The sequence below is a fragment of the Lissotriton vulgaris genome, chromosome 7, assembly GCF_964263255.1.
Source record: "Lissotriton vulgaris chromosome 7, aLisVul1.2, whole genome shotgun sequence".
Lineage (NCBI taxonomy): Eukaryota > Metazoa > Chordata > Amphibia > Caudata > Salamandridae > Lissotriton > Lissotriton vulgaris.
This window is the reverse complement of record NC_141695.1, coordinates 214985661-215000301: the sequence shown is the minus strand read 5'-3', so window position 1 is coordinate 215000301 and position 14641 is coordinate 214985661. Positions and strand designations below refer to the sequence as shown.

General features: G+C 50.3%; 1 protein-coding gene across 1 annotated transcript in view; it reads right to left on the bottom strand.

Moving 5' to 3' along the window:
• The window catches only part of ZBTB32 (zinc finger and BTB domain containing 32), a 182614-nt gene that overhangs the window by 65390 nt on the left and 102583 nt on the right, over window positions 1-14641 (bottom strand). Inside the window, exon 4 of the mRNA XM_086928603.1 lies at window positions 12779-12946. Coding sequence (XP_086784729.1) covers window positions 12779-12946 — 168 coding nt within the window. The remainder of the gene's footprint in view (window positions 1-12778; window positions 12947-14641) is intronic.

The following is a 14641-nucleotide window of genomic DNA, read 5'->3' as shown; positions in this document are numbered from 1 at the left end:
TGGCAGTTGGGGTCCAGGACAGTGGCTGGGGCCCCCCAGCACACGCGAGAAGCCAGCAGAGGTGAGGCCAGCCTCATATGGCCTTGTACTGTGCTTGAGATCCCGCCTGACTGGAGGAGGCCTGGGACGGCCCGCCCCTTGACATTGCCGGTAGCGTAGGGAGGCGCTGGGGCAGCGCAGGGCTCCCTGGGCTGGGGTGTCCTTGTGGAAATCCTCGGCCGCGTTCATCGAGCGGCGGGGGGACCTTGTGTGGGCCCCTCGCTCCCCCTGGTTGGCTCCGGCCTCTCCCTTTTGCGGATTGTTCTGGAGCGGGAATGATTGGGAGTCCCTCCCGAGTTCAGTACTCAGCCTGGTTTCCTCCCCATGGCCACACCAACATCCAGCGATTCGTCACCTGGGGCTGTCGGCCACACACATCGAGCAGCGCCCGGTGGTGTTTGATGACCTCTGCCGGGGTTTGGCCCATCTCTCCTGTTGGGATGGGGCTTGGGACGGTCCCCACACCCCAGCCAGTGTCTTCGCCTGCTGCATTATTGGCCTAGAGGGGGCTAAGTTACCGGGGTGTGGACCTGCCGGGTGCGCGGGGGCCTTTGTGGACAGGGGCCCACTCACAGCCCCGGTGCTGGACTCTGTTCTTTCCCCCCTCCTGCTTCCCGTCACCTGCTCTTGCGGGGCCGCCTCGTCTGGAGCGGAGGGCTCGGCTGCACATATCAGGTGGCGGCGACCTATTTAGAGCCTTGTCTGCGTGCTTGTGGCGTTACCTGCCTAAACCCGGCCTACCTGACTAAATCTGCTGGTCCCCTGCTATGAGATTCAACTCTGGCTCCCCGGTGCCACCATGGGCAGAACGGATAGGTCAGCAAAGCCCCCTGCCACCCAGACAAAAATGGATCGTTTCACTACCGCGGAGGGTGGCGTGACCGAGGGAGCCACAGAACAGGAGCCTTCTTCATCTGCGGACCTGTCCACTACAGGCCATCCAGGCCTCACAAACCTCGGTCGAATGCAAGATTGCGGAGGCGCACATGGATCTTACCCTCATTCGGCAGGACCTCCGGAATGCCATGGCTCGGATCAAGGAAACTGAGAGTCGGATCTCCACAGTCGAGGACAATGTCCAATGACTCAAGGGGCAGGTGCCCAGTCTCCAGTCGTGTATGCAAGAACTGCATTGCCGGGCGGAGGATGCAGAAAACAGGCCCGGCGCAAAAATCTCAGCCTGGTGGGCTTCCCGGAGGGGGCAGAGCAGGGTCGCGCGGCGAACTTCCTGGAGAAGTGGTTAAGATCGTGGGTCCCCGAGGGCTCTTTCTCCATGGTTCGCGATTGAGTGGGCCCACCGGTCTCTAGCCCTCCGACCAGTCATAATGAGGGTCCTTAATTTTGGAGATCGTGATGCCATACTGTCTGAAGCTCGCAAACAGCAGCGGCTCCACTTCGAAATCCACACAATCATGATCTTCCCGGAGTACACCCGCAAGGCCCAGGGTCAACGCCACTCCTTTGACGAAGTTAAGCAAAAGCTGAGGGCACTCAACATCCAGTATAGGCTCTACTTCCTGGCACCCATGCGAGTGGTGCTCGCTAATAAGACCATGTTCTTTGACAGTCGTACAGAGGTTTGGGCCTGGGCGATGGAGGAGCGCCCTCTGCGCATTGCTGACCAGCCATCCTTGTGGGGGGGTGGACGAGGAACCTATTTGGCCCACAACCTTCACTCCACAACCTCAGTGTCACTGCTCATGCAGGCGTCGTGGTCAGAGGCGGGCCAGGTCGGATCCCCGCCGGGCCAATCCCCACGACAGCCAATACTGCTCTCTGATGGATCCTCGGCTGGGAGGTGCTCTGGCTCCTCTGGACACCTGGACGGAGGTGGTGACTTGCCACGGCCTTCTCTGATCGATCTCCCAGACAAAGATCTCTCCCGCAGCCCGATGCTCTCGAAGGACCCTGCCTGAGGGTGTCTCTGCCTGCCGGGCTTGGCTCCGCAGCCAGAGACCGCGCTCACAAATCTGAAACATTTCTTCCTTCCCGATGGACTCGTTCAAGCACATCCTGACAAGAGGAGGGGTCCTCCATGCTTTCCCATTTCTAAGCGTTGTAGTTTGGGTGTTCTTTCACTAGTTTATTGTTGGGGCGGCAGATGCTTCCGTTCCGGAAGTGTAGGGTGGGGGGTAGGGGTGGACTGGAGGGGCGGGCCGTTTTTTTGGTTTTGTCACACCAGCACTCATACAGCACTATAATTGGTGCATAATGGGACATGCAGAATCCACTCCTGACATCTTGTTAAGCCCGGTGATGTCCATCTCTTCTACCACACTCCCCTTGGGGACTCACTACCACACAACTACAACCATTATGCCTGGCACACAATTGTTAAACACCTCTTTGTGCATCATGTCTTGGAATGTTAACGGTCTCTTGGATCGTTTCAAACGCATGGCCGTCTTACGATACACACAGCGCTTAGGGGTGGACATTTTGTTGCTGCAGGAAACACACCTGCTGGGGAATCATTGCCCCTTTCTGGCGCGATACAGGTATGATAGAGCTTGGCATTCGGGGTTCACTTGCGGCTCCCGCGGGATGGCGATTCTGGTAAAGCGCTCCCTTCCCTTTGTGACAGTCCGGACGACCCTCAATGCCCAGGGCATCTTGATGGCCCTTAGTGGCATGCTGAAAGGTCATCCCCTAAACCTTGTATCACTCTATTCTCCCCCCTCAATGCTGACAGCTACCCTAGCCAAATCTGCCGACCTTATGGCATCCTTGCCTCTGGGTCTCACTTTCGTTGAGGGCGACTTCAATGCAGTCTCCGCACCTCATCTTGACACAACCAGCCCCCCTTCCCCTAGTAGGATTATACAAGCAAAACAGCTGGCAGCTTGGGCTAAATCCCTGGGTATATGTGATGCTTGTCGTGTTTGGCACCCACACTCTAAACAATTTACACACCACGGCGGCGCACCACACTCAGGCACACATTGACGCCATCTTCATTCCATCGACGGACTGCCTCCTGATTCAAGACGTCTCACTTCTCCCAAGAGGCATCTCTGATCAATCCCCAATGATGCCCCGTACAGGTCCCCCCCACTTTTGCTCGACAGACATGGAGGCTAAATGCCTGGTTCCTTCAGGATAAAGAGTTTCAGAAGGTGGTTGGGCGGGAACTCAAGCACTACTTCCTTTCTAGCGAAGGGTCTGTTTCCTCACCAGGCACCCTATGGGAGGTGTACAAGGCCACGATTAGAGGGGTCGCCAAGGGCCAGTCCAAGATCCAACAACAGGCCCAACGCGAGGCACAGGCTCTGCACCTGGAGCGTACCCCGGCCTGATCCCTTGACTCTTCCGATACAAGACTTCTAGCCCGGCTTTGCTCGGAGATCAGGCAGTTGACGCTGGACGCGGCCAAACTCCTTTGGCGCTCATCCGTGGCCCGGGTGTACAGCTAGGGTGACAAGAATGGGTCACTCCTTCACCGCCTTGCTACGTACCCTAGGGCGAATCGCATAATTCCCGAGATTGTGGCACAGGACGGTTCGCTGTGCCGTTGCCCAATGGCTATGGCCCAGGCCTTTGCCATCTATTATCGTCAGCTCTACGAGGCCAGACCCACCACCCTCTCTCTCTCGGATCTGCTCGTGGATGGAGGTGGCAGCCTTCCATTTATATTCCCCACCACTCAAGCTGGCCTTGATCGCCCTATCACACATGAGGAGATCAGGAAAGCGATCGGCCTTATTTCTTCCGGCAAGACACCGGGCCCAGAAGGTCTCCCCCAGGAATACTATGCACACTATTGGGACAAGCTTGCACCCCCACCTGGTGGGACTGTATCGGGAGGCAGTGGAGAAGGGCTCCTTCCCCCGTGAGACAGACATGACCACCATTGATGTTCTGCCTAAATCCCAGCTGCCCTCGTCCTGCGGTGCCGACTACCGGCCAATCTCACTCATTAACACAGAGATAAAAGTGTTCGCCACAATTCTCGCCCAGCAGCTTAAACCCCACTTGTCCACGCTGGTTCATCCCAACCAGTGTGGTTTCATGCCACTCATTGTCTTCGTAGATTGCAATCCGCTCTGGCCCACCATCACCTCCTAACCCTGTACCTGGTGATTCTCCTTGTAGACTTTGAGAAGGCCTTCGACTCGGTGGATTGGGGGTTTCTCTGAGACATTTTGGAGAGGATGGGCCTTGGTCCCCGGTTCCGAGACATGGTCATGGTTCTGTACGCCCTCCCAAGAGCTCGAGTCCTTGTAAATGGGGTCCTATCGGAACCCTAACAAGGCAGGGCTGTCCACTCTGCTCTCTGCTTTGGTGATGGAGCCCTTGGCGCCCCTGATGCGGTCGTGTGAGCGCGTGTGTAGGGGTGGGAATGGCCCAACACTGTGCCTGACTAAATTGCCCTGTATGCGGACAACGTGCTTGTCTACTTAGCAGACCCTGTCCAGTCAGATCCACATTGTCTTTGCATTTTGCATTCCTTCGAACTCGGTTCTGGTCCCCCGCCATTTGTCTGGAGAATGCTTTGACTGGCAATCTGAAATACCTCTTCGCCGTCAATCCTTTAAATATTTGGGATCTGGATGACCCTGCCCCCGAGCTGATCTGGGTCCTCAACGTTACTCCTCTGGTGAAACGTGCCAGGTTGGACCTCCAGAAGTGGCAGTCGCTGCCCCTGAACCCCATGGGAAGGGTGGCCCTTTTTAAAATGATGGTCCTTCCCTGCTTCCTTTACGCCCTTCAAAACACCCCCTTGTGTCTTCCTAGAACTTGCTTTCGCGAATTAGATTGTAGAGCTAACAAGGGGAAAGGTAGGTCCTGACTGGCGCTGAATACCTGTAGGATCCCTTCGTTTGACGGGGCCTAGGAATGACTCACCTCTACTTATATTTTCTAGCAACGCAACTTCTCTCCATACATGACTGGTTCAGCAGGGGTTGGTCGGGCTCGGGCTATAGGCTCGAGATGGGAGAGCTAGTCCTTGTTAAGATTCAATCTATGCTATCTATTTCCACTCGCCTTCCCGATGTGACGCACACGGTGTTGCTGGCCTGGCAGGCTTGGGACCGCATGGGTATTTCGCAGCTGGGAGACGGGTGGGTAGGGGACCATATGCGTTCCTTTGGAGACCTCCAAAACAAATTCTCACTGCACCAATCACAATTCTATAGGTACCTGCAACTGCGACATGCCCTCCCCTCACACCTTACAATGGGTACACGGCTTCCCAACCACAGCCCACCTGAAGCTCAAATAATGTTTGGGGACCTGGGGAAGGGTGGCATCTCACGTATCTATCATTCACTGATTAACAATACTCCTACCTACTTAGATCGATTGCGGGCTCAGTGGGAGGACTGGGTTGGCCCCCTAGAGGAAGAGGACTTGCGTGATGCCCTTATGGCTCCTAGAACAGTCACTGCATCCGCTAGGCTGCACCTGGTCCAGCACTACTACTTACAAGCACATACAAAGCAGCATATCTCACCCCGGCGCGCCTCCATCGGGCGGGGCTTAGCCCAACCACAGCCTGTATTAGATGCGGTCACGACCCGGCTGACTTCCTTCACATGGTGTGGACCTGTTCTGGAGGGAAATAGAGGTAGAGGTGAGGTCCCCCATGGCCCGAAGCACAAAATCCTGGGCATTACTGACAGGTTAGATGGGTCTAGGAACAAGAAACTATTTCTAACTACAGCAATGGTGGTCGCTAAGAGAGACATCGCAGCCTCTTGGAAATGCCCTGAGCCCCCGAGTGTCGGACGATGGCGAACTGGGTTGGACTGGTGCGCCACGCAGGAGAAAGTTATGTATGAAGCGAGTGGGTGCCCCAAGAAATATCGCAGAGTGTGGGGGAAATGGCTGGCGGAGGTGGGGTGATCATAGAGGGGGCTGTCCATTTGTCAAATAACTGTATTTTAATAGTATCTGTCGGATGAGTTGTGCAGATTCTTATATGTAATCCAAGATTTTCATGGGTTTGTGATGCAATGCTGGTGTATTTCCTTTGTAAAATCAATAAAAATGTGTTTATCAAAAAACACTGAAATTCACAGTTATAGTTATTTAAAGTAACTGTAACTTATGCCCTTAGGTAACTTTAACTCATGGCCAGCCATGCACAGTTTTCTCATCAATATTTTCACTGCAAATGTTGCAGAGACATTATCAATGATTTCATAGAAGATGCCATGAGTGATGTTATAAGTGGGGTAATTAACAGTGCATGGAGAGGGCACGAGTTATAGTTATCTTAGGACATGAGTTATAGTTAATTGAGATACGTGTAACTATAACTGGTGAATTTCAGTGGTTTTTAGAGTTTAAAACGTTACATTGTTACTGAACATTTCACTTAATTATAACATTACTTTAACCTTTGTTTTTTCCAGTGAATTTCTAGTTTTTTTATATATAAAGTAATATTTAATTACTTATGTAAACCCAACCCCTGCATGCAGCCAAACCCACGCTGCACACGGCCTTCAGTCATACTCAGTGGGGCGCTGGCCACTGTGCAGGGCCTTCGGTCATGCATAATGGGGGGTTGGGTGCCCTGCAGCCAGCCCCTGCATGCAGTTAACCCCACGCTACTCACAGCCTTTGGCCGTGCATGGAGGGGGAGTGGATGACCTTTGACCAAACCCCCAAAGGCAGCCAACTCCACTCGACACATTACCTTTGGCCATACGAGTTGGGAGGTTGGCCACACTGCCTGGCCCTAGGGACCCCAGGGTCTTTTTTTAATTGTATGTTAAAGGGGAGGGGGGCGCATGGTACCCCCCTCCCGAGCCTTATTAGGCCCTGGGGACCTCATCCCCAGGGGCTTTTTTTAATGAAAGGGGACACCAGGGTCTTTTTTGTTGTTGTATTTTATAGGGGAGGGGGCCGCGTGGGTCCCCCTCCCAGGGCCTTATTAGGCCCTGGGACCCCATCCCCCATGGTGATTTTTTTATTGAAGGGGAGGGGTACTATGTGGTCCCTCTCTGTGCCTTACATGGCCCTAGGGACCCCATCCCCAGGGTTGTTTTTTTTCATTGAAATGGATGGAGGCTGCGCGGCCCTCCTCTCTGAGTCTTATTACACCCTACGGACCCCATCCTCCAGGGCCACTACTTAAAATAAAGGGGAAGAGGTCCTTTATGACTTAGGACTAAGTACTGAGTCCAAAGATGGCAGAAACCAATTTCTGGTTGAGGCGGTGGAAGCCAATAAGATCTCAACTTGAGATCTGTTGGGATTCACTGAGACTCAGCGTCTCTAGATATACAGCGTTTTTGGGCATACATTGCTCAGAAACTACTGAACAGATTTACATCAAAACACAAAAGGTGCTCTTTCTGGACCAAGATGTAGCTCTCTGCCAAATTAGGTATAAATCCATTCAGCGGTTTAGGCTGCAGCTGTGTCTAAATTGCCTATGGGAAAATTAATAGGGAAAATGTGTTTTTGCAATCAGCCCTTCATTCTCAACCCCCACTTGACAAATCAGTCCGAACCTTTACATGCACAAACTAGTCAAAAGATAGCAAATTTTTGGAAAGTTTTGTGGAAATTTGTCAAATGGTGCCAAAGTTATTAGCAATACAAAAGATGCATTTCCTATGGAAGTACAATACTAACTATAACTACCCAGTGGTGACCGAGTTATAGTTACTTAAGATAACTATAACTGGTGAATTTCAGTGGTTTTTAGAGTTTAAATCTTACATTGTTACTGAACATTTCACCTAACTATAACGTTGCTTTAATCTTTGTTTTTTCAGTGAATCAATCTATCAATCTATCTATCTATCTATCTATCTATCTATCTATCTATCTATCTATCTATCTATCTATCTATCTATCTATCTACCTATCTACCTATCTAGTTATCTATCTATCACTACTCAGTGGTGGTCACCACTGGGTAGTTATGGTTAGGATCGTGTTTCCACAGGAAATGCATTTTTTTGTGTTGCTAATAACTTTGTTACCATTTGACAAGAATATATATATATATATGTAGTTATAGTTAGGATCTAGTTTCCATCGGAAAAGAGTTTTTTATTTTCCCAATAACTTTGGCGCCGGTTGACGAATCTTCGCAAAATTTTCAAAACTTGTGGCCCGTTCCGGTCAGCTCCTATCCTGAAAGTTTTGGGGTGATTTTCAAAGTGGGGGCCGAGAAAAAAGGGGGGTCCCAAAAAGTGTTATTTTCCAAGAAAAGTTTAGACACTGCTACATCCCGAACTGCTGAACGGAATTACACCAACTTTTGCAAAAAGTAGCCCTTGTTTTCAGAAAGAACTCTTTTTCTTAAATGGTGTAAATCCGTTCAGTAGTTCCTGAGAAATAAAAAAAAAAAGAGGTAGAAAAATGCATTTTCCATAGGAAACTTTAGACACAGCTACAGCTCGAACTGCTGAACGGAATTACACCAAATTTAGTATAATGGTAGCCCTTGTTTCAGAAAGAACTCTTTTTCTTAAATGGTGTAAATCTGCTCAGTAGTTGCTGAGAAAATCAAAAAATACAAGTTTCGATATATAGAGGAAACGAGGATCCGCGCAACCTCACGACCACAAGCTTTATTCTAATTGGCTGTCAACACTCCAAACCAGGAAGTGTTGGCAGCCATCTTGTGACTCAGTAGAACCGAGTCACAAGAAAACAGAAAAACAAATGCAAAAAACAAGAAAAGAGGCCAGGGTAGAAACACCCTGACCCCCAGTGCCCAAAAAAGCATTTAAAAAAAAAAAAAGAAATCGGTGAGATTTGCGCACCCATCGCGAATTTCGGCCTAAAATAAAAATAAAACGCTCTTCGCTATTATTTAGCCACTGTGGGCCAAGTCCCAGGGCATGCAAAATTGAATTTGCGGGGGCCCAGGCAGGCCCCCATAGCCCCGGGGAATCCCACCCCCCGGGGCTTTCATTAAATATTTGCGGGCGGCTCACGGCCCCCCGCAGCCCCCAAAACCCGGTGACCGCCAACCCCGGGGCTTTTAAAAAAAAAACCACATACACCTGTGTGGGGGGCTTGAGCTCCCCCACACACCCCGTGGACCGCCACCTTCCCGGGGCACCAACTATGTACCCTTCACTGTGGACCCCCGAGCCACGGGAACCACCACCTCCCCGGGGCTTTGCCAATGTTGGGGGGGCCCTTGATGGCCCTGGAGACCGCCACCCCATGCGGTCACACCAGCTCCTGCAGTGCCCTGGGGGGGCCCACCCCCGGGACACTGTTGTTTGCAAGGACAGGGCGGGAGCCACGCGGCTCCCACCCTGTCATTGCAAACTGCTTTGCTTCATTGAAGCGAGAGCGGGGAAACCTGCTCTCGCTTCAATGAAGCAAAGTAAATGGCAATTACTTTGCTGTCCAGGGCATGTCAGCAGCTCCCTATGTGGAAAAGCAATGCCAGCTCCTGCAGGGCGCGGGGAAGCCGGTGGGACCGTCGGGGCATTGGTGCTCCACCCACGGTCCCCAACGGAGAGGGCCAACTCCGGGGGACTGGGCCCCCAGGGCTAGAAGTGGCCCGGGAGGGGGGCCACGCGGCCCGCTCCCCCCCAAAAAATAATAGAAGAAATGGCAGGCCCGGGGTATGGGGTCCCGGGGCCAATATAAGCCTCAGGAGGGGTCCATGCAGATCCCCTCCATAAAAAAAGATATTTATGTGGTCATGCCCCGGGGGAAAAGGGTCCCAGGGGCTGTAATTGGCCACGGGAGGAGGGCCCAGGCGGCCCCCTACCCGTTCAATTTTTTTTTAATGGAGGTAAGGCCCTGGGGGATGGGGTCCCCAGGACCCCAAAAAAGTAAAAAGAAGGGGGGCCACACAGCCCCCCTTCTAAAGAAATACATAACACAAAACACCGCAATTGTGCCGGAGGCTACGCCCCCTCCCAGCAACACTCTGCAAACGCGCCCTGTAGCGCGTTTTACAATGGGGAATTAATTCCCCTTCAATACTGGGGGTACCTGGGGGCCAACTAGCCCACCAGGTACCTCCAGTAAGCGCCACAGGGCTGCGTTTCAGGGAGGTTTTACACCTCTCTGCAACGCAGCTCTGTGGCGCTTACTGGAGGTACCTGGTGGGCTAGTTGGACCCCAAGGACCCTCAGGATTCAAGGAGACTTAATCCCCCAACTTAAAACATGCCACGGGCGCATTTGCACACATGTCACCTCAGGCCCCGCCACCTCCCTTCACCACTGTGCAAATTCTCTCCCCACTTGGTTTTCCCACCGATTCTCCCGCTCAAAGTGGGGGTCAGAACCGGTGGGGCCAGTTGCTGGAAGCAGCAAATGCCAGAGGTAGCTCACAAAGGTGGCAAGGCTTTGAAGCTTCCTCTTCGGGGACCCTGCCCATTGTAGGGGAGGAGGCATGGCACCTCATCACAGGATGTGCATTGTTTCAGACCCCCGAGAGCAGCAGGCTCTCGACCCAGGGGTCCAGAAACATGTCTAGTTGTGGCAGCAGGCGAGCAGCCACTCAGCCTGGACACTAGTGTTTGGTTGTTTTTTCAGTGGGCATCTCTAAGATGCCCTCTGAGTGCATTTTTCATTAACTCCCACATTGGCATCAGAGTGGGTTTAATGTGCTGAGAAGTTTGATATCAAACTTCCTCATTTTCTGTAAAGCCATTATGATGCTGTGGAGTTAGTAATGACAAACTCCCAGCACCATATACTCTTAATGACATTACTGCACTTACAATGTCTAAGAATTGGCTTAGACACTGTAGGGGTACAGGGCTCATGCACCTGTACCCTCACCACTGGTATATGCACTAAGCTACAGGGGTGGCTAACCTATGCCAGGACAGTGGGTTGTAGTCATGGCACACAAGGGTGTGTGCCAAGTCGACTCTTCACTTAGTTCTGCAGCCAAAAAACGCAGCCTGCAAATGCAGTGTGTGTGTGTGTGTGTAAAGGTACAGGGCCTCTAAGGATGGCGCAATAAGTACTGTTTCCCTTACAGGCCTTCCCTGGCCACAGTACCCTTGGTACCTGTGGTACCATTTACGAGGGACTGACCTGTGGCCAATGAGTGCCAATTAATTGGGTTTTGTTTTTAATGCAGTTTAGGGAAAGAAAAATAGCCCTGGATACCTGTTTGGCAGGAACCCAGGGCACACTCAGTCAAAGTACATCAGCAGTTTAGCAAAAAGTGGGGGCAACCATGCAAAAAGAGGGCACTTTCTTATAATCACACCACGTTTTTCTGCTCATTGACTTATCTGTTGCAAATCTTTATTATTTGTTGTGTTACATCCAGTTTGCCTTAGGTTTTCAATGACAGCCTAGGCAGGAAGCCATAGTGTCCTACCAACTAGCAAAAGCCCTGCCAAAATACCAACCAAGACTGAACATGGAGGACTGCACACTCTGTCATGCCTCAAGGCCCATTAGGCTGAGCTTCACCTTTGACACATAAAGGCCAAGGATTGCAGATACCAGGTGAGCAAACCAAACTTATTTGTAGAGCTGAATAAACTTGCTGATGCAAAGATGTGACACAATGACCTCAGGTCAAGCACTGATGGAGATAGATGCAGGCCACTAAATATTCTCAGACACTAAAGCCCAATCACTGACCAGTGAGGCTCCTTGGGCAGGCATGTCCAAAAGAGCACTTTAGTCACACCGCATGGTCACAGAAAGAAGTCAAAATTGGCAGTGAGGAAAGAGGGACCGTGGACTGTTAACAGAGGAGGATGAGAAGAAGACTCTCCAGCTTGAATCACCACTATATATCTTGGCAGAGGACAGCCCACTATGAAATCTCTCAAAAGACTCTCTTCCCTGCAAATACTCTCCCTACTCTACCTTGAGAAAAGAACTAAAGAGGCTCTCAGTTTGTTGGACCACGCTATGTGGGGAAAGGCTTGTATGTTGGTAAACCTAACTCTGGAATCTGCCTTTTAGTATCTTCTCATGAGCTGGCGAACTAACGAACTACCCGTGGACTCCCCGCCAACAAATTTGATTTTAAGGCAGTTCAAATGATTGTGAACAATTAGGCCCATCCAAACCTTGCTAAACATTGTCACATACTGCGCTGCACATGTATCACTGCTGCTAGATAACTAAACTGCACTTCAGCTGCTGTTACTAGTCCACTATTTGAGAGCAGCACTTTGCAATACTGTAGACAGTACCCTACTAGGGATTAAAACACTTTATAGCCCTGTTTGCACAACTTTCGGTACTGTTATATTTTTAGACTACTTTTTTTACATTTTCCTTGCGTATACTGATACATAACTCCTTTTTACACTTTTGCCTGTCTGCATCTATATGCACTCGCTTTCCACCGTATGTCCTGCACAGATTTTAACCTTTCATAGCTGCGACTCATGCAGGTAAGAGCGGCGGGTCGAGTTGGGGGATGGGGGGATTTGACAGATGACCACGAGGGAAAATTAAATAAATAATCAATTTTCCCTCGTAGTCGTATGTCAAAACCCCCTACCCACCCAGCCCTAGAGCCCCACCGCTCTTACCTGCACGGGCTCCAGCTGGTTTCAACATGACCCTTGGCCGCTATACCCAATTCCATTTCCACATTCCGATGTTGAAGTTTACTTCTGATGAACCCTGGTTACTAGTGATTTTTTGCATCTGTTCTTCCAACATTCAAATATTGTAAAGATTTTAATAAATTATACAATAAAGTATTTTGACCTGACTACTTTTGCATGAACACAAAATAGTGCCCCCACCACACTCCCCTCCAGGCTTCAGTAACAGTGTGTTCTGCACCCCCTCCCTCTCTCCCTCCATGATACCTGTATGCACACGCAGGTGTGTCTCTAGTTGGTGCTTGAGGCTGAACTTCTTGCCGCAGCTCGCGCACTCATACACTTTCTCGCCGGTGTGCACGCGCTTGTGGTTCCTTAGAGTGATTTCATCACGAAAGTAACGGCTGCAAAATTCACACTCAATCTTCTTTTCTCCTGTGTGAGGGAAAGAGAGCGAGGGCAGTTGAGACCGGGGAGGAAGGGAGTGGGTGAGAGGTGACAGACTAGGAGAAAGGAAGCATGGGCGTTAAGTCTCCAAAATGCCTGGGGCACCACAAGTGACATCACTTACCCTTTGACCTCTCACGACATGTCAGAGTTAGCCTCTTGTCTCACACTTAGGGCCTGATGTAGATCTTGGTGAACAGGTTACTCCTTCACAATGGTGACAGATATCTTGTCCTTTGAAATATAAATCCTGTAGGATATAATGGGATTTCTATTTAAGCGGATGGGACACACGTCACCATTGTGACAGAGTAACTCGTCCGCTAAGATCTAAATCAGGCCCTAAGTCTTTTACACACATGAGGATGCAATAGCACAGAAGTATGCAAAAAAGGTACGTGACATAGCGCACCCATCCGTCGCACTGCTGAAAACAGGAATTTTTCCTCACAATAGGTCATTCTTTCTAAGTAATCAAATGTTTCCAAGAGTAAACCACTGATTCTTTCTGTACTTCTTTCCAAAATGAATCCATTCTTTTTGATCACTGCAGTGACAGCGTAGTTCCACACTGATGCTTTATTTAACATTTTCAAATGCCTCCTGCTGTACAACCAGGCTTTTAACAGCGGCGCGTGTATACAAAACATTCAAAAAGAGATGGCTCATAGTGTTCCACCCAATGCATTTCAAATGAAACGAGGGCTTGTCCTTTGTTGCCGATTAGCAGCAGAGGGCTGGAGCAGTGGCTGACTGTACGCTCCAAAGTGAGCTTTGGCTGGCAGCCTTGTGCCGGCCAAAGGGACATGCGTACCTTGAAGCTCTCCCCCTAGCTGTCTGTTTTTTGGGAAGTGGTGGGGCACTTTGCTTGACCCATCACTTTCTAAGGCTACCAGCTGCACCTGGGGACACCCAGGGTATTACACACCTCCCTTTATTACAAACAACAAAACAACGAAGAGCCATTTCCTTGCATATAAGGTACAGAGACAGTCATTCACAATCACTCAGTCTGCAACATGTCTAGCTAACATATTCACTCAAACGCCATCTGTTAAACTAATACCAATGCAGACAAATAAAGGCAACACAGTCACAGAAACTCTGTGGTGGGTCAAAACATGGTGCTCCTCCACTTCATGTCAAGCAAAGAAACAAGACTACAACTGGGTTGTGACTAGCATTGTGCAATGGTCCATGACATGGACATCTTGTGACCTTCTCCAACATGAAGCCTTACCACCACATGTCTGTGCATTCACAATGACACCATACAACATTTATGCATGCAGGACATGTAGACACAGGTGCGCAGTCACATGACAGCCAGAGCACAGAACCTAATAGCATCCTTCGACAAAGGGTATCCCCATCATCTTTAAGTCTACCTATTCAAGGCACAGACCAAACAAAAAAGAAAAGTTTACCTATACATTACTTTAAATCAAAACTCCTTTGACTAGACTCCAACACAAAGCATTTTACCATAACTACACTCATACACAATGCACCCAGACATCCACCTAACGTTACTCAATTACACAGGTTACACAGACAAAACAACTCTCACACTTTCTCCATCTTCCAGAAGCATCAGACATTCACCCACAAAAGTGCAGCTCAGCACTCCCGCATGCTCCACACCAAGTCATCCCAGCGAGCCAAACAACATGACCAAGTTCC